The sequence below is a fragment of the Myxine glutinosa genome, chromosome 1 (genome assembly GCF_964187855.1).
Source record: "Myxine glutinosa chromosome 1, kmMyxGlut1.1, whole genome shotgun sequence".
Classification (NCBI taxonomy): Eukaryota; Metazoa; Chordata; class Myxini; order Myxiniformes; family Myxinidae; genus Myxine; species Myxine glutinosa.
Genome location: NC_136261.1, coordinates 294,966,432 through 294,987,084, shown reverse-complemented (window position 1 = coordinate 294,987,084; position 20,653 = coordinate 294,966,432). Strand labels below are relative to the sequence as shown.

Sequence of the window (20,653 nt, the reverse complement as noted above, 5' to 3'; positions counted from 1 at the left end):
CCTTCCTCGGCACACCTGAGCTCCTCACCACATACAAGGCTTTCATCCGCAGCTCAATGGAATACTGTTCTCCCCTATGGGCCGGTGCTCCTGCCTCACACCTAGCTCGGCTTCACGCTGTTGAAACCAAAGCTTTCAGAATTATTGGAATCTCCCGCGATGAAGCTATCTCTGAGGGCCTTTCACTCACTCACCGCAGGCAGGTAGGTGGTCTTTCTGTCTTCTACCGACTCCTCTCCGGCCTTGCACCCCCAGCTCTCTCTGTGCTCTGTCCCCCAAATATTCCTACAGGTCGCACAAGATCTGCCAGCAACCCTCTGATGGTTAAACTGCCGAAATCTCGGCTCTCTGCTCACCTTCACTCTTTCATTCCTCTTTTCTCCCGCCTCTGGAACAAACTCCCTCACTCCCTTCAATCCCACTCCTCCCTCCAGGTCTTTAAAACAGCTGTTCACCACCATCTCTTATCTTCCCCCATCCAAAACCTTGATCTTTTCTACCCCCGCTAATTCACCCCAGATCCACCTTGTTTGAAATTCCAACTTCTTTCCTGGAAGTCCTGGCAGTGTCCATATGTTTTATACCTCTCCCACCGCCCCCTTCCCATGCCCCCCCCCCCAAAGCCCTCGCCCTCTCTCAGATCTCTCGATGTCTCCATGTCTCTCGGTCCCTGCTCTCAAATGTTGTGTTTGTGTCCTTCCCCCTCTCTCCCCATCTTGTCTACCGCTCCCGATGTTATATGTTTTATGTGTCGGTTGTCTTTCTGTGTGATTAATGCTCGCTCTTTCACGAGCCTCGATCTTGTATACAAAAAAAAAAAAAAAAAAAAAAAATACTTCCCAACTATCCCCAATCCCCCATTCCCTAGTCCCATTTTCTGTAAACAACACTCTGTAGACCCGACCTCCCCCTATTTCCCCCATTAAATGTCGCACCCAGGTTCACCGCATCTCACGTAGACAACTATAGGACATCTTGCTAGTTATTCTTAGTCTATATCAGTTAAGGACTCGTTTCCATTAATTCTGACTCTTCGTTGCACCAGAATGTGATTGTATGGCACCGTTAGGAAGTTTAGGACCTCCCAATACCTCCCCGCAGCTCTTCCTCACGGTTCAGCAACAACACAAACAACAACAACGGCGGCGGCGCGGGGAGTGCGCGTCCTCACTCCGGCTTGGTTGGTAGGGGGTGTTGGGAGGGCACCAGGCCTTTCCAACGAGCCGCCATCGAACATGTGCTCGACGGGGTTACCAAGTAGGGGCTCGCTGTCAGCTCCTCGTCAAGGGCGGAGCCCGGTAACCCCCGCACCCAATAGAAGCGGCGGACCGGTCCCATCTGGGGCGGAGCCAACCAGCCGAGGGCGTGTGACTCCCCGCTGAGCATGCGCAGGAAGAGGGAGGTGACATCAGATGCGCGCTGAGCTTGGAGAAGAAAGACGCCACCTCCGAGCGCTGTGAGGCCTCCCTGCATCTTTTGGACCGTGCTTGATCCTGTCCCCGAGCCAAGGTGCACCTTGTGCTATCAACCGACCTGTCCTTCCCTGCCATCAATCCCTGTGTAAGTCAGCCTTGTTCCGTTTGTCTGTGGTCTGTCTGGGATAGATAAGATTGTATCTAAGTGCCTATCTCTTCTGTGTCTTTTACCTCACTCTACCTTGTAATCTACCCCCTTTTCTCCACCACTAATTATATCCTCCTCCGGAGGTCTTGAGAACTGTACCCCTTGCGTCGTTTCATTTATCCCAGTCGTTGTGTCCTTTCCAATCATTGATTTAGCGTAGCGCGATTTGGCCAACGTTCGAGTGGAATCGGGTGAGTTGGGGGTAATCGGGTAAACTGTACGAACACGGCGGCCATTCCGCTCGGTCAAGCAACATCTTTAGCCGTGTCCGTAACAATATATATATATATATATATATATATAAACGCAGACAGAGGAACAGGCTTGTATTAACTGAGGATCATGACTGCACCTGAGTTGCTGTCTTGTCATAATTTACACCAATCATCATACAAATATTTATTTTGCACAAATGTATTTGTGATATTCCTGATATTACATTTTTATAAGCAATTTAAGTTGAAGATTTAAGTTGAAGATTTAAGTTGAAGGAATTTAAAAAAAAGTTTTTAAAGGAACCCCTAAGCACATACACAAGGGAGGGTAGGTGCAGAATGGAAGTTTGGGATGACTTCACAAAAGTTTGAAGGAGTAGTTCAGTGACAAGATTTTATATATATATCTTGTACTTCAGTAAAAGGGTTTGTGAAATTGCCCTCAGGGCATAATGCTCGTGATGGTGGGATCGCAAATATAAAAGCTAAATTCCATAGCACCAATTGATTTATGTTCTTATCTTGAATGTAACAAACTCACAAGTTCCTCCATGAAGCGAAACAGTGCAGGAGAAGGAGGAAAAGGAGCAGAAAAATAATAAAATAAAACAAAAATATGAAAAATTATCCAAAATTACCTCCATCTTTTAAAGGCTTGTTATAGGACTTGCATCATCATCACCTTTAGGTGATGTTGCCAGTCATCCTCCAGTGTAAAAATCATCAAAATTGATGAAATTGCATGCACCACATTACATCTATCCTGTGAATGGTTGTGATGGAAAAAACTTCTACCAAACAAGGCTTAGCTTCAAAGATGACCCAATTGCCATTGGTAATGTCGCAAGTGTCACTGTTTGAACAACTTTGGTAAATGGCTTTGAGGGACCATCATCCAGTGCATCACCAACTATGTGATAGGTTATCACAAGCAAGCTTTTGTGACCTTACCCATACATTGTCAGTACAAATGGCATACCTTGTTAAGATAATGAAAAAAAAGAGCAAACAAATAGAAAAAGTACATTTGAACCATGATAGTCCACGTGGGTAACTGTGCCTAATGTGGTTTTAGCTCCATTTCTAGCTGGTGATTCAGTGTAACTGTAACAGGTTTGAGAATTCAAACCCAGAATTGCTGCATTTGCACAAGTGTAAAGTTCGAGCACACCCACTCGATCTCCATGCTGAGCAGATCCACGAGAGCACTGAAGGTTCCTGCTTTGAGCAACATGAAAACGTTTTGCCGGACCAACTTCATAACATCAGATTCGGTGTCGCATTCTCCAAAAACCCCTGTGAAAGAAAGCGATCACAGACAAGTCACCCAAACATTGCACATTGTCAAGGCACTAAAGTTGCAGCAATTGGTATAAAATCAAAACAATATAAATGTAACATCTATTTTGAATCTGTAAGTAGCAAATGCACTGCAAAAAGAGGGGGGGAAAAAAAGGTATAAGGATCACGTGGTTGGAGGAGTAGAGTACAATCATGCTACTCATGAGGACATACCCTGCGATAAATAGAGTATAGCTCTGGTGACCCTGAGTCGACAATCACGATTAGTGACTTCCAATCCATTGAGAAGTTTTAGGATGCACAGCATTTGGGAGTTTTGATCAAGCTGCAACCACCTCACCTCCTTTCCTGTAATGTTGGTTAAACGTTAGGATGAAAACGGAATGCAACATTAGAAACCCTGCTAAAAATAACCTTGTAAGTATTGTGCTATCCATGGATTAACAAGCATCATTATTTTACCACATCTTACTATAATTCACCAAATGTCCGTCCATCTGTCGGTCTGTCTGTTCGAAGGTACTGTAAAAACGGCTGAACAGATCGCAAAGATATTTTGGGTGGATAATCCTGGGATCTCCAGGAGTAAAATAGGCTATTTAGTTTTCCCAATTTCAGCTTTAGTCTCCAGCATTCTCAGGTTTGGACTCCGGCATAACATTCGCGTTCGCATAACGTTCATCGTTCTCATTGTGACGATGTTGCTTTCCCGGGTGCCGCACAAACGGCTGCACAGCTGAAACAGTGACCTCGGACAAAGACCTTTTATAAGGACAAGGGTTGAATCCCTGCTTGAGAGAATTCCAAACCCCTCCCCGCCATCTCTCCAACTATCCCACGAGATATGCGGAAAGGACGACCCAAAACCAATATATATATATATATATATATATATATATATATATATATATATATATATATATATATATATATAAACCTCATTAAACATCATTTGTATATAAACATCATTAAAAATAAATAATGACCTCTGCCAAAGTTCAAACGCCGTTTAATCTCAACATGAGAGAATTCCACATAGCTATTTGGGCGGTGAATACGCTAATAGATCGCTGTCTCCATCGATCTTGCCAAGGCCGTAACAGCTATCGGCTCAAAATCCTTTTAACTGTTGATTTGGAAGTTTTTACAATGAAGGAAACATTAACAATGTTGTTAAAAGTTTATTTTGTGATAAATTGGAGTTATGTTGTTTGGAATTAAAAAAGAGATATCGAGTTTAAGTGAATGACGACATGCCGTGATGGTTTCTACTTTCTGAACGTGAACTTCACGGATCGCCATATGCAGATTCGCCACGGTCCCACAATCGATGTTTCTGTACATGAATATACCCGTTTGTTTGTGAACGGGTACGTATTTCATGGAAGTCCTTCACGAACTTGCTGTCCATGTCTGACGTGCGACTGAAGGTGCAACAGGAATGTGGAATTTATTGGTTTCATGCTTTAGCATTCGCCGTTTCTGCATTGCCTGTTTGCTTCTGGCTTCCCACCCATCCGAAGCATGGGTACATCCCTAGTTCTCATAAATCGCAGAACAGTTTGAAAACAAACATGGATGCTTATGGGATAGATTCAAATTAGTAGAAAAAAACAACCTTGTACAAATGTTTTCTTATCCATAGAAAATACTGTCATATTGAGTATCAACGTAGAAATTACAAGAAAAACAGAGCAACAAACACGATGTACAGGCAATTATAATGAAGATAAGGCCCCCCTATACATAAAGTACACAAACACAATCCTATAAGCAGTTGTTTGAGGAGAGATGAGAAAAATAAAATCGAGATAAGAAAAGGGAAGATGGACAGTGGAGAAAGTTTTGTGAAGTCCAAGAATGACCGATTACAGCCTGCACAAGAACACTCAGCCAATACACATTTTGAAAGGATTGGGTCCTCTTTACTCTCACCTGTGGAACCAACTTCCTCAGTCTGCTCAGTCCCATTATTCCCTCCAGGGTTTCAAAACAGCTGTTCACCACCCCCCATCCATACTCATGATCGCTTCTACCACAAAATGACCCCATTCCAAAGCACTCACATTATCCAAGGGTTATTATGATTTGTTTCCCCTCTCTCCATCAACCCTTTCTATTTCAACCGTGCTTTTCCCTTCCTCTTCTTGCTGTGTTTCATTCAAATTGTGTGTATCTTGTTCTCCCAATGTGTCCTTCACCCCCTCCCCTTGATCTCACTTTCATTTATACTCTGCTGTTGACGTTTTCCCCCTTTCCATTTTGTTCCGTCCCATTCTGCTCCAGATCTTTCACAAGCCTCGATCATGAACAATCCCCCCAAAAAAAAGAACAAGAAAATAAGGCTGGGAGTAAAGGGAAGAAGGATTATATAGATTATAGAACACACCAGATGGATATGGAGATAGAAAAATTTCATGGATACCCAAGAAGTCTGTAATTTGAGATAAGTCAATGGCTGTCATTAAGGAAAACAGATAGACTGAGAGACAGACACTTGTTGATTTAGAGTTTGCTTGTTAAAAAAAAAAGAAGAAAAAAAAAAAAGAGGCAGAAACACTCATTTATTATATACAACAAGCGACGTCAACCTCAATTTCATTTTGTGTCACGACGAGATCACAAAATATCTTTAGAACCAACAGCAATATTATCCTGTCCGCAGCTAGTTAAGACCAGCCTTGGACGAATAGCTGAAACGAGCTTTAACTCCGAGGCGTATTTCGAACCATTGCGGGATTGTCTTAGGCGTGCGCGGGAAAGGCCCAAAGCCTTATCTAATCGGGAACACACGGGATTAATCCGAACCCACAGAACAAAGAAACGGAAGAAAACACCGTTGAAAATGAAACACAAATAAATTTATTTAAATGAAGCAAGGAATTTAAAAAAAAAAGAAAAAAAAAAGACATCTCCATTCAGGCTCCTATACAAACAAGGGGGAAAGATTTAAAAAAAAAAAAAATTCCCTTACTGTGGGGCTGACTCAGCTCTGCCCCAAAGTGTCGAGGGCGCATTGGTCATTGCTGCCGGTGTAGCCGCTTGTGGAGGGACACGCCCCGATAGTATCGTGGCGCCTAACCCGCGAGTCAGAAAATGCCCAGGCATGAGCAGGCACTCAACCAGCCCTTCCTCGCTTCCACCGCGAAGCGCAACGCGGCCCCAGCTCCCCCGAAAGACACCACAGTCCAACAACACCCCCCCCCCCCCCCCCACTCCTCCAATGTTGCAAAAACTCCACAAGGTTCTCTGCACGAGGAGCAACCATGACACACACACACACACACACACACACACACACACACACACACACACACACACACACACACACACACACACACACACACACACACACACACACACACACACACACACACACACACACACACACACACACACACACACACACACACACACAGCATTTTTTTTTTTTTTTTCCTTCAGCCCTCGAATGTTCAACTGCTGACATCACACTCTGTCCAATCACCGAGCGCGACTCAATCATCCCATCATGCCTCCACTAATCATGAAGGCTGGGGTGTGGCCTCCTAGTTATGAGTCGTTGGGGGGGACGGAGTCTAATCTCTATTCAGGTAGGTTCAGATGACGTCGGGGTTTACTTGCCGATTGGCAAATGTGCTGGGTTTCTGTCGGCCGTGGTGGCGTGGTGAGTGAATGAGTCCATTGCCTGGCTTGCTGAGTTTTATAAGAACATTAGGGGAAAATCACAGGGAGGCAAGCACAAACAGGGGAATTTAAACTTACAGACCCTACCTAGATAGCACAACTCCACTCCTCCTTTGGAGACACCTAAACACTTAAACGGACATTCGACCCAACGTAGATACATCGATATGGCTTCTCCTTCTTCGCGACTCGGAGCATGCTAATTTATATCATTCTGACTTCCCTCAGGTATTTTTTCACCTACCCCCCACAAGCGTAACAATATATAGCGGTTATTTTTTTTGCGCGCACGGGATGGAAGAGATGCGAGGTATCTATCTCACGAAACACACGGGTTTATTCCGAAACAACAAACGAGTAAACACGACAAATAATTGATAACCAATAATGATTTAATGGAAATAAATCATGAACATAAATGGTGAGGTAAAATAAATTCTCTACTTTGAGGAACTCCACACACCGACTCAAAAACAGACAGGGGAATTAAAAAGAAACTCCCTTTTTAAGGCCTATTATCCCTGCTAGAGCGGGGGTTAGCCTTGTGGGCCCCATGACAATCATCATGGTTCCCTTTTGGAGGCAACGTTTTATGGCCGGATGCCCTTCCTGACGCCAACCCCATAGTCGCCACTTACGACACGCAGGGATACGGTGTACCTATTCTAAACCAGGGCACACACCGGCACATTCATCCCAGCAAGCTGGTACTCGATTTGCCAACCTCGGAAGGATGACAGGCTGAGTCAACCCCCTCGCGTTAAACGATCAACCAGGATTCAAACTCAGGATCCCAGGATCCCAAGCCAGCACCCTAACCGCTAAGCCAACACCAGGCTATAAAACAGACAGGGGAATGATAAAATAAAATAAAGTCCCTTTTTATAGTGCACTTATTTGGTCCCAAATGGTCATTTTGTTTAAGGCCAGCGGCGGTGGCGAAGCCCAGAGCATCCTATGCCTCCGAAGAGACAAGATGGTTCCGACCGACAAAAACAAAGACACCCAGAGCCGTGGGGCGAGCAGTGGAGACAGCCCTCTTTGCCTCACTCGTGGCCTCCTCCACCTCCCAGTAGCACCACATCCTCGCGCTCCTCACGCCGGTACTGCAAAACTACTCTCTTAGCGTGAGCGCACTGAAAAATGCCAGCCTCCTGTTCGAGCAAAAGGACCAAAGATGGTGAAGCCTTCTTGTTCCAGCCAAGCCAGACAACCTCCTCCTATTCACGCCTGAGAGCCAATTCCGGAACGTCCCTCCCATTTCGCCCACCCACCTCCTACCGGCCAATTGCATACCTTGTGGCATGACCTACTGGCTTTGCTTGGCGTGAGTGTTCATCAAGGCGGGGCTTACTTGCCGATTGGCTCTGCTCGGGTTCTGTCGGTGGTTGTTGTCGTTAAACGGAGGTTTTGCATGGCTGGCCTGGTTGTAAATGTTGTTTAATGGGGGCAATCACAAAGGGAAATCACATACTGGCAAAACTAACCTTAATCCCTAACCAGTTATCACTGCTTCACCCCTCATGTAAGACACAAACAACCTTAAGCTACAGGTTCCCTACTTAAGTACATCGAGATTTCTCCTACGCGTCCACAGTCCATGCTATAATTATTCAATCCTACCTTTACTATGGGATTCCTTCATCTACCCCCATAAACGTAACAATAATAACATCAAATTGCAGGGAAAACTTACCAAAGGTTTTAATTTCCTCTTCCAGGCACATCCTGTTCAGTGCAAATTCTGGCGCTTCAGTGTAACTGTAGAGTTCTGACAATGAAGAGGATGTTGATGAAAACCAAATAAAACTCTGTTAATATTCATGTCGATTAAACTCAAACAAAACTCTGTCAGGTTAAGACATTAAAATGAGCTCCATCTGTCTGACCGATCGATTGACCAACCATGTACTTTTGGCAACCGAATATTTGAAAATCCGTTGAACAATTAGCTTTCATATTGCAGATATCTATTTCTCAAGACATTATCTGATTAGATAACGGCCATGCTATGCTGATGCACTCGTATGCTGATGACTCGACATTACATTCCTCCATGGTTTTCCCATCTGCTCCATCTTCCCTCACTCGATCTGCATCTCGTTTGATCAGATTTTAAAAACTCTTTAAATTCTCTTTAAATTATTTTTTAAAGATTCTTAAAAGATTCTTAAATTCTTAAAGCAAACTCTTTAAATTCAGATTTGGACAAGATTTCCCAGTGGGGCAAATGTAATCAGTTTAAATTTAATGCTTCTAAAACTAAATTTCTTCCCATCTCTCTCTAAAACTCCTCTCAACTCTCCAATCTCCTTTGAAAGCTCCACAATTACACCATGCAATTCAATACACCGACTAGGTATTACCCTAACTTTTAAATTTATCCTGGAATCCACATATTACACAAATAGCTTGAAGTCTACCTCGAAGAAACGAGGAGTCCTGTTCAGATGTTGAAGATTCTTCTCCTCTCAACAGTTGCTTCAACTACTGCATATAAAAGGAATGATTTGCCCCTGTATAGAATAATGCTCTCACATCTGGGGAGGTTCTAGCTCCACATACTTACTGGATAGATTTTTAATCCAAAGTAATCCGACTTATCAACTCTCCCAATCTGACCTCAAAACTCGACCAGCTCAAATTACGCCGCAAAGTTGGCTCTCTTTCTCTTTTCTACAGATATTACTTTGGTTACTGCTCCCAATAACTTGCTGCTTGTGTACCGCTGCTTGTGTACCTCTGCCATTAGCAAGACCATGGAATACCCGACAAGCCACTACATCTCATAATTATTGTGTGGCCATTGGCAACTCAAGGGTGGCCTGTTATGTTTGTTTCTTCCCTACCACTGCCAAACTCTGGACCTCTTTACCTTCCCATGTCTTTCCAAACACTTATGATCTTCCCCTTTTCAAAATGCAGATTTTTTTACTTTCTCAAAAACTCTTAGATTATTCTCTCCTTCTTCACTTTTCTATCAATGCAGCTCTTATATTTAGGCCTGGCCTCTATAGGAGTATATAGTCCATGCCTGGAGCCTTCAACATAAAAAATAATAATAATGATTGACTGAATTATTTTGCCATGGCAACCATCTTGGTAACCTTCGCTTGTGTATGCAATATTTATAAATAAAAAAAAAATAAAAAAAAATAATTTACGTTCAAGATTTAGCTTTTCCATTACACAGATCTATTCCTCATAACATCCAAAAGTATCAGCTCATCTAGAGCATCAGCTCATTGTTAGAATTAGCATTCCATTTTGTTATGATGATTCAAATAAACTAGCACCAAGTGACAAATAAACTAGCACCAGTCACAATGCTAATATGATCTGATGATGGCAAGGGCAAGGCATTGCAAGATTCAGAAAACCACCCATGGCAATACAGTTTGTCTTGCAGAGAGTTAAAAAGCTAAATTTCAAGCAAGCTGTGCATTTACCCGACAGCTCCTGGGTATAGCAGTCCGAGTCTCCATATTCAAATTCCCCATCTGTGGAGTCACCTGGAGTCTGCAACAGTCACACCAACGAATGAATTAATCACCTATGTGAATACAAAATAAATGCTGGTGAGTTAAATTGACAGAGGACAGAGAATCATTAGTGATGATCGTGGAGAACTGGTGGACATTGAAGGTTCAAATAATGTAACAAATAATGTAACAAATATGAAACGCGCAAAGCATGAAGAGAGGCTAGGTGGGAAAGGAAGGTTTGGTGGATGAGCAAGTATTAAAAAAAGAAAAAAAGAATAAAGATCATGAGCGGGAATGAATAACACGAGGTGCCACCACAAAGCACTGCAGAGAAATGTGAAATTGGACTGAAAAAGGAAGTCAATTTCATATGCTGTACATACAGTAAAAGGGGAACAGACGAGTGGAGGTTAATGTAAAGCTTTGGCTTTGGAAGGTAAGCATTTAGTTTAATCACATTATGAAATAAGAACGGCTCTCTGTAGATAGCATACCTCCACAAGGCTGAACAGTTTTCATTTTGTATCCCACTCATAGGCTGGATCTGCATCCAGAACTTAACCAAAATCTAATCGGCTTGTTCTAATCACCTACCCAACTCATCCACCTAGTTTTGTCATAACTCGTCCACAACTTTTTGAGATATAATGATATATATATAGTTTTTGGCCCTATCAATGTTGAAGAATAACGTATTTATTGTATACACCCATATTCGTATCTTCACCAAAATCAAATCAATTAGACCCTGCCACAAACCCAACCAAGTTTCACCCGAATCCACCCATAACCTTTTGAGTTATCCTGCTGACAGACAAAGAAAGACATACAGGGGTGAAAACATGCCAGGTAACAAAAAAATCCTATTTTTTTTTTCCTGCCCCTCTTCCTGCCATATTTCAAAAACTTGACATCCAATGAAGAAAAACGTTTGGCCGCACTTATAATAAAACATCCACAATTTATCTTTAAAGCCAGCAGTAATTGGTCATTCTGCAGGGTGAGTCAGAAGTCCCAGGACACAGTTTTAGCTGCATATACAAGATTTGTTTTAGAAGATATATCATGTATTTATACTGGGTTTTTTCAGATAATAAAAATAATACATTAAACCGAGATGACAGACACCAGTCCATTTACAGTGGAAGAAAGGCTGGTAGCAGTGGTGTGGTAATACGAGAGGAGAAACACAAACAAGACAATGAAACGGGCACAAGAAGACTTTGAGGAGCATTTTGGAAAGCCAGCACCATCAAAATCAAATCTTTATCTTTGGGAAATGAGGAATTTCAGACTGGAAGTTGACAGCAAGCACTGTGGACGACCAAAAATTTGTGATTTGGGAATTCAAAATATTAAAACATCCATTCTCAGATCTCCAAAAAAAATCATTACAGAAACGTTCTGCAGAGTTGGGTGTTTCGTATTCATCGTTACGTCGCACAATGAAATAAGACCTTCACATGAAACCATGTAAACCAACTGTGATTTGTGAATTGTCAGATGCAGATCATGAAAACAGGTTGACAGCTTGTCGACTGCTACAGCACTTCGATACAATTCCGAAAAGAAATCAAAGGTTATGTTCAGTGATGAGTGTGCTGTTCACCTCAGTTCATATCCATGCAATGTTTACTTTTGGAGTGATGCTAATCCACAGTATGTTGAAGAAGTACAAGACCATCCACCACGTGTTATGGTTTGGGCGGCGTTATTGGCTCACCACCTCATTGGTCCATACTTTTCTTTGATGTGTCGGTCAACCAGCAGTCATATCTGCATATGTTGGAGAATTATCCCACACCTGAACTTGAATGCTGTGGACTAGCCCATGAGTGTTATTTCCAGCAGGATGGAGCACCTGCGCATCATGCATGTGTGGTACAAAATTACCCGAATCAAATTTTCCCAACCGTTAGATTGGCATCTCTTCGCCAACACTCCTGTGGCCACAGCATAGTCCTGACATGACCACTTGTGACAATGCTGTGGGGGTACGTCAAAGCTGAAGTTGCAGAACATGGCATGGCATCTGTTGATGAACTAAAACAATGCATTCAGGAAGCATTTGGCACCATAACACATGATATTTAGTGTCGGTTTTCACACCACATGGAGAAAAATTTATTGTGCTGTGACAACGGCAGACATCATACGGATGCACTTGATGTCTAAGGAGGTATTGAAATTGTTGTATTACTGTAATATGTTATTATGCCTGGAGCTTATGGCTCACCCTGGTAGATGGTATAACCACATCTTGTAAAAGCGGCTAAAAATGTGTCCTGGGATTTATGACTCACCCTGTCGGTTGTCATAAATACTTCCTCGACACAAATCATACACTACTCACAATAAGGTAGGGATTTTTTTTTTTTTTTTTGTATACAGAATTGATGCTCGTGAAAGAGCTAACACTTATCACAAAAAAAAAAATCAAACAAACAAACAAAATATGTAAAAAGAGGGCACGGTAGACAAGATGGGGAGAGAAGGGGAAGCACACAAACACAACATTTGAGAGAAGGGACATCGGGAGATGTGTGGGAGGGAGAGGGCTTGGGGAGAGGAGGCGTGGGAAGGGGGAGGGGGGTGGGAGAAGTATAAAACACAAGGACACCAAGGACTTCCAGGAAAGAAGTTGGTATTTCAAAAAAGTGGTTTTGGGGTGAAATTAGCAGAGGTAGAAAAGATCAAGGTTTTGGATGGGGGAAGATAAGAGATGGTGGTGAACAGCTGTTCTAAAGACCTGGAAGGAGGAGTGGGATTGAAGAGAGTGAGGGAGTTTGTTCCAGAGGCGGGAGAAAAGAGGAATGAAGGAGTGAAGGTGAGCAGAGAGTCTTGATTTTGGCAGTTTAACCATAAGAGGGTTGTAGGCAGATCTTGTGCGACCTGTAGGAATATTTGGGGGACAGAGCACAGAGAGAGCTGGGGGAGCAAGGCCGGAGAGGAGTCGGTAGAAGACGAAAAGACCACCAACCTGCCTGCGGTGAGTAAGTGAAAGGCCCTCGGAGATAGCTTCATCGCGGGAGATTCCAATGATTCTGAACGCTTTGGTTTCAACAGCGTGAAGACGAGCTAGGTGTGAGGCAGGAGCACCAGCCCAGAGGGGAGAGCAGTACTCCATTGAGCTGCGGATGAAAGCCTTGTACGTGGTGAGGAGCTCAGGTGTGCCAAGGAAGGACTTCGCACGACAGAGGATGCCCAGTCGGCGACTGGCTTTGGAGGCCAGCTTGGAAATGTGGTTTTCCCAGGAAAGATCATGGCAGATAGTGAGACCTAAAAGCTTGAGTGACAGAACTTCTTGGAGAGGATTATTCAGAAAGTGGATGGGAGGGTTGTCCAGTCGGTCTTTTCGGAGAGACATCGTAAGAGTGTGAGATTTGTCAGGATTGAAAGACATGTTCCACTTGTTTGCCCAGTCTGTGATTTTGTCCAGGTCTGCAGAGAGTGACGAGGCTGCAGACTGCCTATCTGAGGGATGAGGAATGGAGCGGCAGAGAGTGGAGTCATCAGCAAAGAGATAGAGAGGATTTTCAAAAGAGTCAGAGAGATCATTGATGAAGACCAGAAAAATTGTGGGAGTGAGTTAATTTTTTTATTTAGGGGGTTAGGGTTAGGGTATTGAAATCAAGAATGCTGTGTTTTTTCACTCTCATTAATAACCATAGAATTAGGACCCAACAACTTTTTTCAACATAATTAACACAAAATCAACCACACCGAAGAACCTACCAATATCCCCAACTTATTGTGAGTAGTATATATATATATATATATATATATAAAACATGTATGATTGATGTAGTCATGGAGTAGGTTGTAACAAAGGACAGAAAAACAACATCCGATTGACATATATCAATTACATGACTGTTGTCTTTACTCGTTTGCATTTTACAAGGTATAAGGCTCATAGAGAGCAAGGGGAGCTGTTACACAAATACCTTCAAATTAAATACTTCAAGTCTCATCTCTGCCTTTAAGAGTGTAATGTAAAGGTCCTGCTGACCCAGAGATCCACTTTACAGAAACCTCAAGACAAAGGTTCTTATTCATTTATTTTACAGTGACCAAAGGCTTATACAAAGGTTTGTACATTAATCACATTCAGGCCAAATACACCAGCAGACATGAACGTTCTCTAGAATACAATGGATGAACAGAAATGGTATCTGGACCTGGATGTGCCTGCATCATGAGCCAGGGGTTCAGTTGGAAACACAAACCCAACATTTAATCATGATGAACAATTCGTTTTTTTATACACAAAGTCATCATGGTTTCCAGATGTTTTATTTTTCATATGCAGTCTGTGGATGGTTGGCTGCATCATTTTCTTGGGGCGTGGCTGTGCCGCTGACACAGTGCCCCCTAAACAGCTGGCTCATACTCATTTTGCTGACCTTGGAAGGATTACAGGCCGAGTCGACCAGCTTGGTGTTCATTCAACGGCACAACAGATGTTCAACTTAAGACCCTAGGAGAGATCGAGGTCTTTTGGAAGTAATACTTCTTCTGCTTCTTCCTTCCTTCAATTCTTCTTCCTTCCACCTCCCTCTTCCCCCTAATATTCCTACAGGTCGCACAAGATCTGCCTGCAACCCTCTTATGGTTAAACTGCAAAAATCAAGACTTTCTGCTCACCTTCACTCCTCTTTTCTCCTGCCTCTGGAACAAACTCCCTCACTCTCTTCAATCCCACTCCTCCCTCCAGGTATTCAAAACAGCTGTTCACCACCATCTCTTATCTTCCCCCATCCAAATCCTTGATCTTTTCTACTCCCGCTAATTTCATCCCAAATCCACTTTTTGAAATACCAACTTCTTTCCTGAAAGTCCTTGGTGTCCTTGTGTTTTAAATTTCTCCCAACCACCACCCCCCCGCCCCCCCCCCACCCCTTCCCACGCCTCCTCTCACTCCCACACATCTCCCGATGTCCCTGCTCTCAAATGTTGTGTTTGTGTGCTTCCTCTTCGCTCCGCATCTTGTCTACCGCTCCCTCTTTGTATATATTTTTGTTTGTCTGTTTGATTTGTTTGTGTGATAAATGTTAGCTCTTTCACGAGCCTCGATTCTGTATACAAAAAAAAAAAAAAAAAAATACGGCATTGGCGATGCCGATAGGCACTGCATCACGGAGCACGCAGTTATTTAAAATCATACCAGCAGTTATAGATGTTGAACTTCTCTGTCGCCTACACCAGCTTGTGACGTTAAACTTAAAGAGCCTTACTCATCTCTCGCAAACCCAATAGTTAGTTGTACCGTGTCCAAAATCCGTCTGTCTGTCCAATCCAAGGTTAGCAATCTCAAACAGACAATCGCAGTCGATTATCACCGCAACAACCGCATCGAACCCGAACCTCCGAATCTTTCCTTGAATTCCGCAGGATTTCTCTGAGTTTAGGCACGCCACGTGACGAGCCTTTTCCTGGAGATTCAGCACCTCCAGGGATAACTCCATGCCCCAGATCAGGTACGGCCATGAATGCCATTCCATTTCCAACACCACCAACCTCCATGACACCGGATGTTCCGACTAAGCTTCTTCTTCCTCCTTTATACCCGCCCTCACAGGAAGTGAGTATTCATTGCTGAGCTCATTAAACGTCACTCGGTCACTGTTGTGAAAATGCGGACCAGTGTTAACAACAAATTGCATTGTGATTTAATATAAATAAATAAATTTATAAAAATAAAAAATATATATATTCATATTCCACCTTTCGAATATTTCTCCACCAACCACGCCACTCTAAATTATATAATTAACAGGGTCTCCTTGCATGTGGAATTTTACTTTTTTCGTTGACAAACTAAAAAACAGCTGCGGATCCTCTGCCTGATGACACATTTTTTACCTGCGACCTGTGGCAGGTCTATATATATATAAGAGCTCGTGGGTGGTTGTTGTTGTTTTTCACGTTGAAGGTAGATCCTTGAAATGTGCACCCATTGGTCGGATAGCTGCCGGACTCCACCCACATTTGTTGCTTGACTCCACCCACATTTGTTGCTTGACTCCACCCACATTTGTTGCTTGACTCCACCCACATTTGTTGCTTGACTCCACCCACCATGATCCACCATATCAACATCGTGATATCCGTGCATTTGGGGTCGATTTTTCTCGTCGCGGGTAGTGAGTGACCACGTACATTGCGGTCATTCTTGTTACAATCGGGACCCGTGCGAGGTGATTTCTAAGAGAACGGAATACATACAGCGTTTTGCGATTACAAATTCAACAAGAACAGCACTCAGTATAAAGCATACCTCCCTTCGACTGGTTGGCCATAGCACTCAATGGTGAAGAATCACTTTTAAAATTCTAGTAGCCGGATCCGGATCTTCAACAAAATCTAATCATTTCGTCCTTGTCACATACGCTATATCTCTGCCAAATTTAGACCGAATCCGTCCAGACTTTTTGAGATATTTTGTTCACAAACAAACGGATAGACAAACAGACAGCGGTGAAAACATAACCTCCATCCACCTTTGGTGGGGGAGGTAATAATCATCCCCACTACCACTCGTACCAGTGTACCACCCGGTGTGCTCGACTTGATATGTCGGTGTTCTACTCATTCTTGACTGGGTGTATGTTCGGTTACCAAGTTTAATGGAAAAGGTCTCGCCTAGTGGTGCAAGCACTCCATTCGAAACCGTTGATAAGTAACAGTTGGCTTGACAAGCGCTAGCTAGTGGTGTAACACAGAAACACCCAATGGGGCAGTGTACTTTACATCGACCCATCTGTAAACTAGAACAACACTCAGTAGAGAGCATACCATACCTCCACCAGGCTAAACAGTTTATGTTTTGTGTCCGACTGATAGGCCGGATCTGGATTCCGACCTGAACCAAAATCTAATTAGCTTGTTATTGTCACTTACCCAACTCATCCACCAAGTTTTGTAATAAGTCACCGACAACTTTTTGAAATATCATGCTATAATATAGTGTTAGCCCCATATCTCAATGGTAAGAATTTGCAATCGGGCCAAAGATTTTAACAAACCTCTTCGTTAAAGAAGAATCTTTTCTTCGTTCACAAGTCCACCAAAAAGAGGGTGCGACATTCCGGGAGGTACTGCAATACCAGGTCGATATGCATGGAGCGGACGCAGCAAGGCCCTAATCCAGCTCCTGATACCAAAAATCCATATAATAAACCAGCCCAACATTGCAGGACATATCAGCAATTAAACTGATAAGAACAGATACTACGACGATTTTTTTATTAAAAATTAAAACCAGCAAAAAAACGTCAAAAGAACAAATTTATCACAATTCTGCACATGCAGAAAATGCACAAAAATCATTTAAAAATTCCGTAAATCCGCATAAAACAGACCGAACAAAATCATTTCCCAACTTAAAGTAAACTTAACCTTTAGCTGGTACAAAAATTTAACCAATACCTCATTCCAAACTCAAGAAGCAAAATATCCCTTTGTACCGCATCCCCCATCCCAGACAATCCTTTTTTTGAGCCCAGTTTTTTTCAAAGAGCCCAAGAGGGGGGGCTTTTTTGACCCCACGATTCCCCGGACGCTGCACAACCCTCAAAGGTTAGACGATCATTACCCAACACCCCCCCCCCCTCCTCGATCTTCCTCTGGCACATCCTCTTCATCTTCTTCCCGAACAGCAACCCCCCCTTTAACCTCCCCCGCAGGTAAGCGTCCTCCCCGCCTCCACGTCCGACAAGCAAACCGCGGGCCGGGACCCCGCTTTGCTTGCCGCCAACGGTACACCCATCCGCACATTCAGGAAGCGTTGCCTCTCACTGCAGTTCGGAGGGCAGCGCTTTCAATGGTCATTCGTGACCGCCAGCGTGCCAATGGCACTGCTCGGTGCGGACTTCCTATGCGCGAATGGGCTGTTGGTCGACGTGAAGCGCAGACGGCTCATCCAGGCCGAAACCTTCAGCTCGCTCGTTTGTTCGCTGAGCGGCTCGTTGAGCGGCTCACTGAGCGGCTAACCGAGCGGCTTGCCAAGCGGCTTGCTGGAAGGTTCCGTCCCGGCGAGTTTAGTTTGCAAGCTTCCGGCAGCGGACGACTTTACCCGCCTCCTCGCCAGTTTCCCGGCCCTCACGCGGCCCACCTTCTCAGCGGTGGCCGTTAAACACGGGGTGGAGCACCACATCCCCACGGTCGGGCCGCCGGTGTATGCCCGGGCATGCCGACTCGAACCCACGAGGCTCGCCGTGGCGAAAGCGGGGTTCGCCATGCTGGAGCGGCTGGGGATCGTACGGCGCTCCAACAGCGCTTGGGCTTCGCCGCTGCACATCGTGCCGAAGCCCGGCGGGGGATGGCGGCCGTGCGGGGACTACCGCCGGCTCAACGATGCCACCACCCCCGACCGCTACCCGGTCCCACACATTCAGGACTTTTCCGCCCGGTTGGCCAACACGACCGTGTTTTCTAAGGTGGACCTCATCCGGGGCTACCATCAGGTCCCCGTCCAACCGGACGACGTCCCGAAGACGGCCGTCATCACCCCTTTCGGCCACTTCGAATTCCTAAGGATGCCCTTCAGGTTGAAGAATGCGGCTCAGGCGTTCCAGCGGCTTATGGATAGCATCTTGCGTGACTTACCTTTCCTGTTTGTCTACCTGGACAACATCCTAGTCGCGAGCGCGTCCCGGGAGGAGCACCTGCTCCACCTCCGCACGCTTTTCGAACGCCTGGGCCAGCATGGCCTAATCATCAACCCCGCCAAGTGCCGTTTCGGCGTCGCCACCATCGACTTCTTGGGGCACCGCATCACCGAGCACGGGGCCGTCCCTTTACCGGCCAAGGTGGAGGCGGTCAGGGATTTCCCGCGGCCCCGCACGATCAAGGGGCTCCTGGAGTTCCTGGGCATGGTAAACTTTTACCACCGCTTCGTGCCCCACGTCGCCCAGCTCCTCCGCCCCTTGCACGAGGCCCATCGGGGCAAGCCGGGCAAAGGTGACATCGCATGGTCGGAGCCGATGGCCGCGGCGTTCGCGGGCGCAAAGCTGGCTCTGGCCGACGCCACCATGCTGGCGCACCCGGCGCCCGATGCACCGATCGCCCTCACCACCGACGCGTCGGAATACGTGGTGGGCACGGTGCACGAGCAATGGGTGCGTGGTGCTTGGCAACCGCTGGCGTTTTTCAGCCGGCAGCTTCGCCCGCACGAACGCCGGTACAGCACCTTCAACCGCGAGTTGCTCGGGCTCCACCTGGCAGTCCGACACTTCCGCCATCTGCTGGAGGGCCGCCCGTTCACGGCCTTCGTTGACCACAAGCCCCTTGTGTTCGCGATGGCCAAGGTCACCGAGCCATGGTTGGCACGGCAGCAGCGGCACCTCTGTGCCGTGTCCGAGTACACGACGGACATCCGTCACGTGGCGGGTAAGGACAGCCCGGTGGCGGATTGCCTTTCCCGGTTCGTCGTGCACGCGGTCCACCTCGGGGTCGACTATGCCCGGATGGCGGAGGCCCAGACCGCCGACCCCGGCGTCCAGGCCTTGCGGACCGCCGTCACGGGCCTCCGCGTCACCGAGGTGCCGTTCGACGCCGTGGGCACGGCCCTCCTATGCGACGTCTCCTTCCGCCGGCCTCGCCCCATCGTGCCCGCTGGCTGGCAGCACCCAGTGTTCGACACCATCCACGGCCTGTCCCACCCTGGCGCGAGGGCATCCCAGAAACTCGTCGGGGCGAAGTTCGTCTGGCATGGCCTCAGGAAGGACGTCCGTGACTGGGCCAGGACGTGCCTCGCATGCCAGCGCGCAAAGGTCCACCGCCACACCCAGGCACCGTTGGCCCCGTTTACGGTGCCCGAGCGGCAGTTCAACCACGTGCACGTCGACTTGGTGGGACCTCTGCCCCCCTCGCGAGGGTTCACCCACCTCCTCACCATGGTCGACCGCACCACACGGTGGCCGGAGGCCGTCCCATTGGCGGCGACGTCTGCGGCTGATGTGGCGCAAGTCTTCATCGCCACTTGGGTTGCCTGGTTCGGTGCCCCCTCGGACATCTCATCCGACCGCGGCCCCCAGTTCACCTCGGAGCTCTGGGCCGCGGTGGCGCAAGGGCTCGGGGTGAAGCTACACCACACCACGGCCTACACCCCCAGGCCAATGGCCTGTGCGAGCGCTTTCATCGCTCCATGAAGGCCGCGCTCCGGGCCAGCCTCCGCGACGGCGGCTGGGTCGACACGCTCCCCTGGGTCCTGCTGAGCCTCAGGACGGCGCCCAAGGACGACCTGCGCGCGTCCTCGGCGGAGCTGGTCTTCGGGCAACCACTGCAGGTACCGGGTGAATTTATCCCCGACTCCACGGCTCCTTGGTTCGCGGCGCA

General features: G+C 46.1%; 1 protein-coding gene and 1 non-coding gene across 3 annotated transcripts in view; both read right to left on the bottom strand.

The window, feature by feature from the left end:
- STRIP1 (striatin interacting protein 1) overlaps positions 1-15,887 on the bottom strand; it is an 80,996-nt gene extending 65,109 nt beyond the window's left edge. For both annotated transcript variants that reach the window (XM_068134540.2, XM_068134547.2), the window contains exons 1-5: positions 15,680-15,887; positions 10,277-10,346; positions 8,524-8,598; positions 3,354-3,488; positions 3,014-3,134 (exon numbers count right to left, since the gene is read on the bottom strand). In XM_068134540.2, coding sequence (XP_067990641.2) covers positions 3,014-3,134; positions 3,354-3,488; positions 8,524-8,598; positions 10,277-10,346; positions 15,680-15,838 — 560 coding nt within the window. In that variant the 5' untranslated portion in view covers positions 15,839-15,887. The remainder of the gene's footprint in view (positions 1-3,013; positions 3,135-3,353; positions 3,489-8,523; positions 8,599-10,276; positions 10,347-15,679) is intronic.
- A 1,500-nt stretch (positions 15,888-17,387) lies between these two features.
- LOC137419683 (U2 spliceosomal RNA) lies at positions 17,388-17,583 on the bottom strand. Its single transcript, XR_010982985.1, has one exon. It is a non-coding gene; the product is annotated as a U2 spliceosomal RNA (small nuclear RNA).
- Between the last annotated feature and the right edge of the window lie 3,070 nt (positions 17,584-20,653).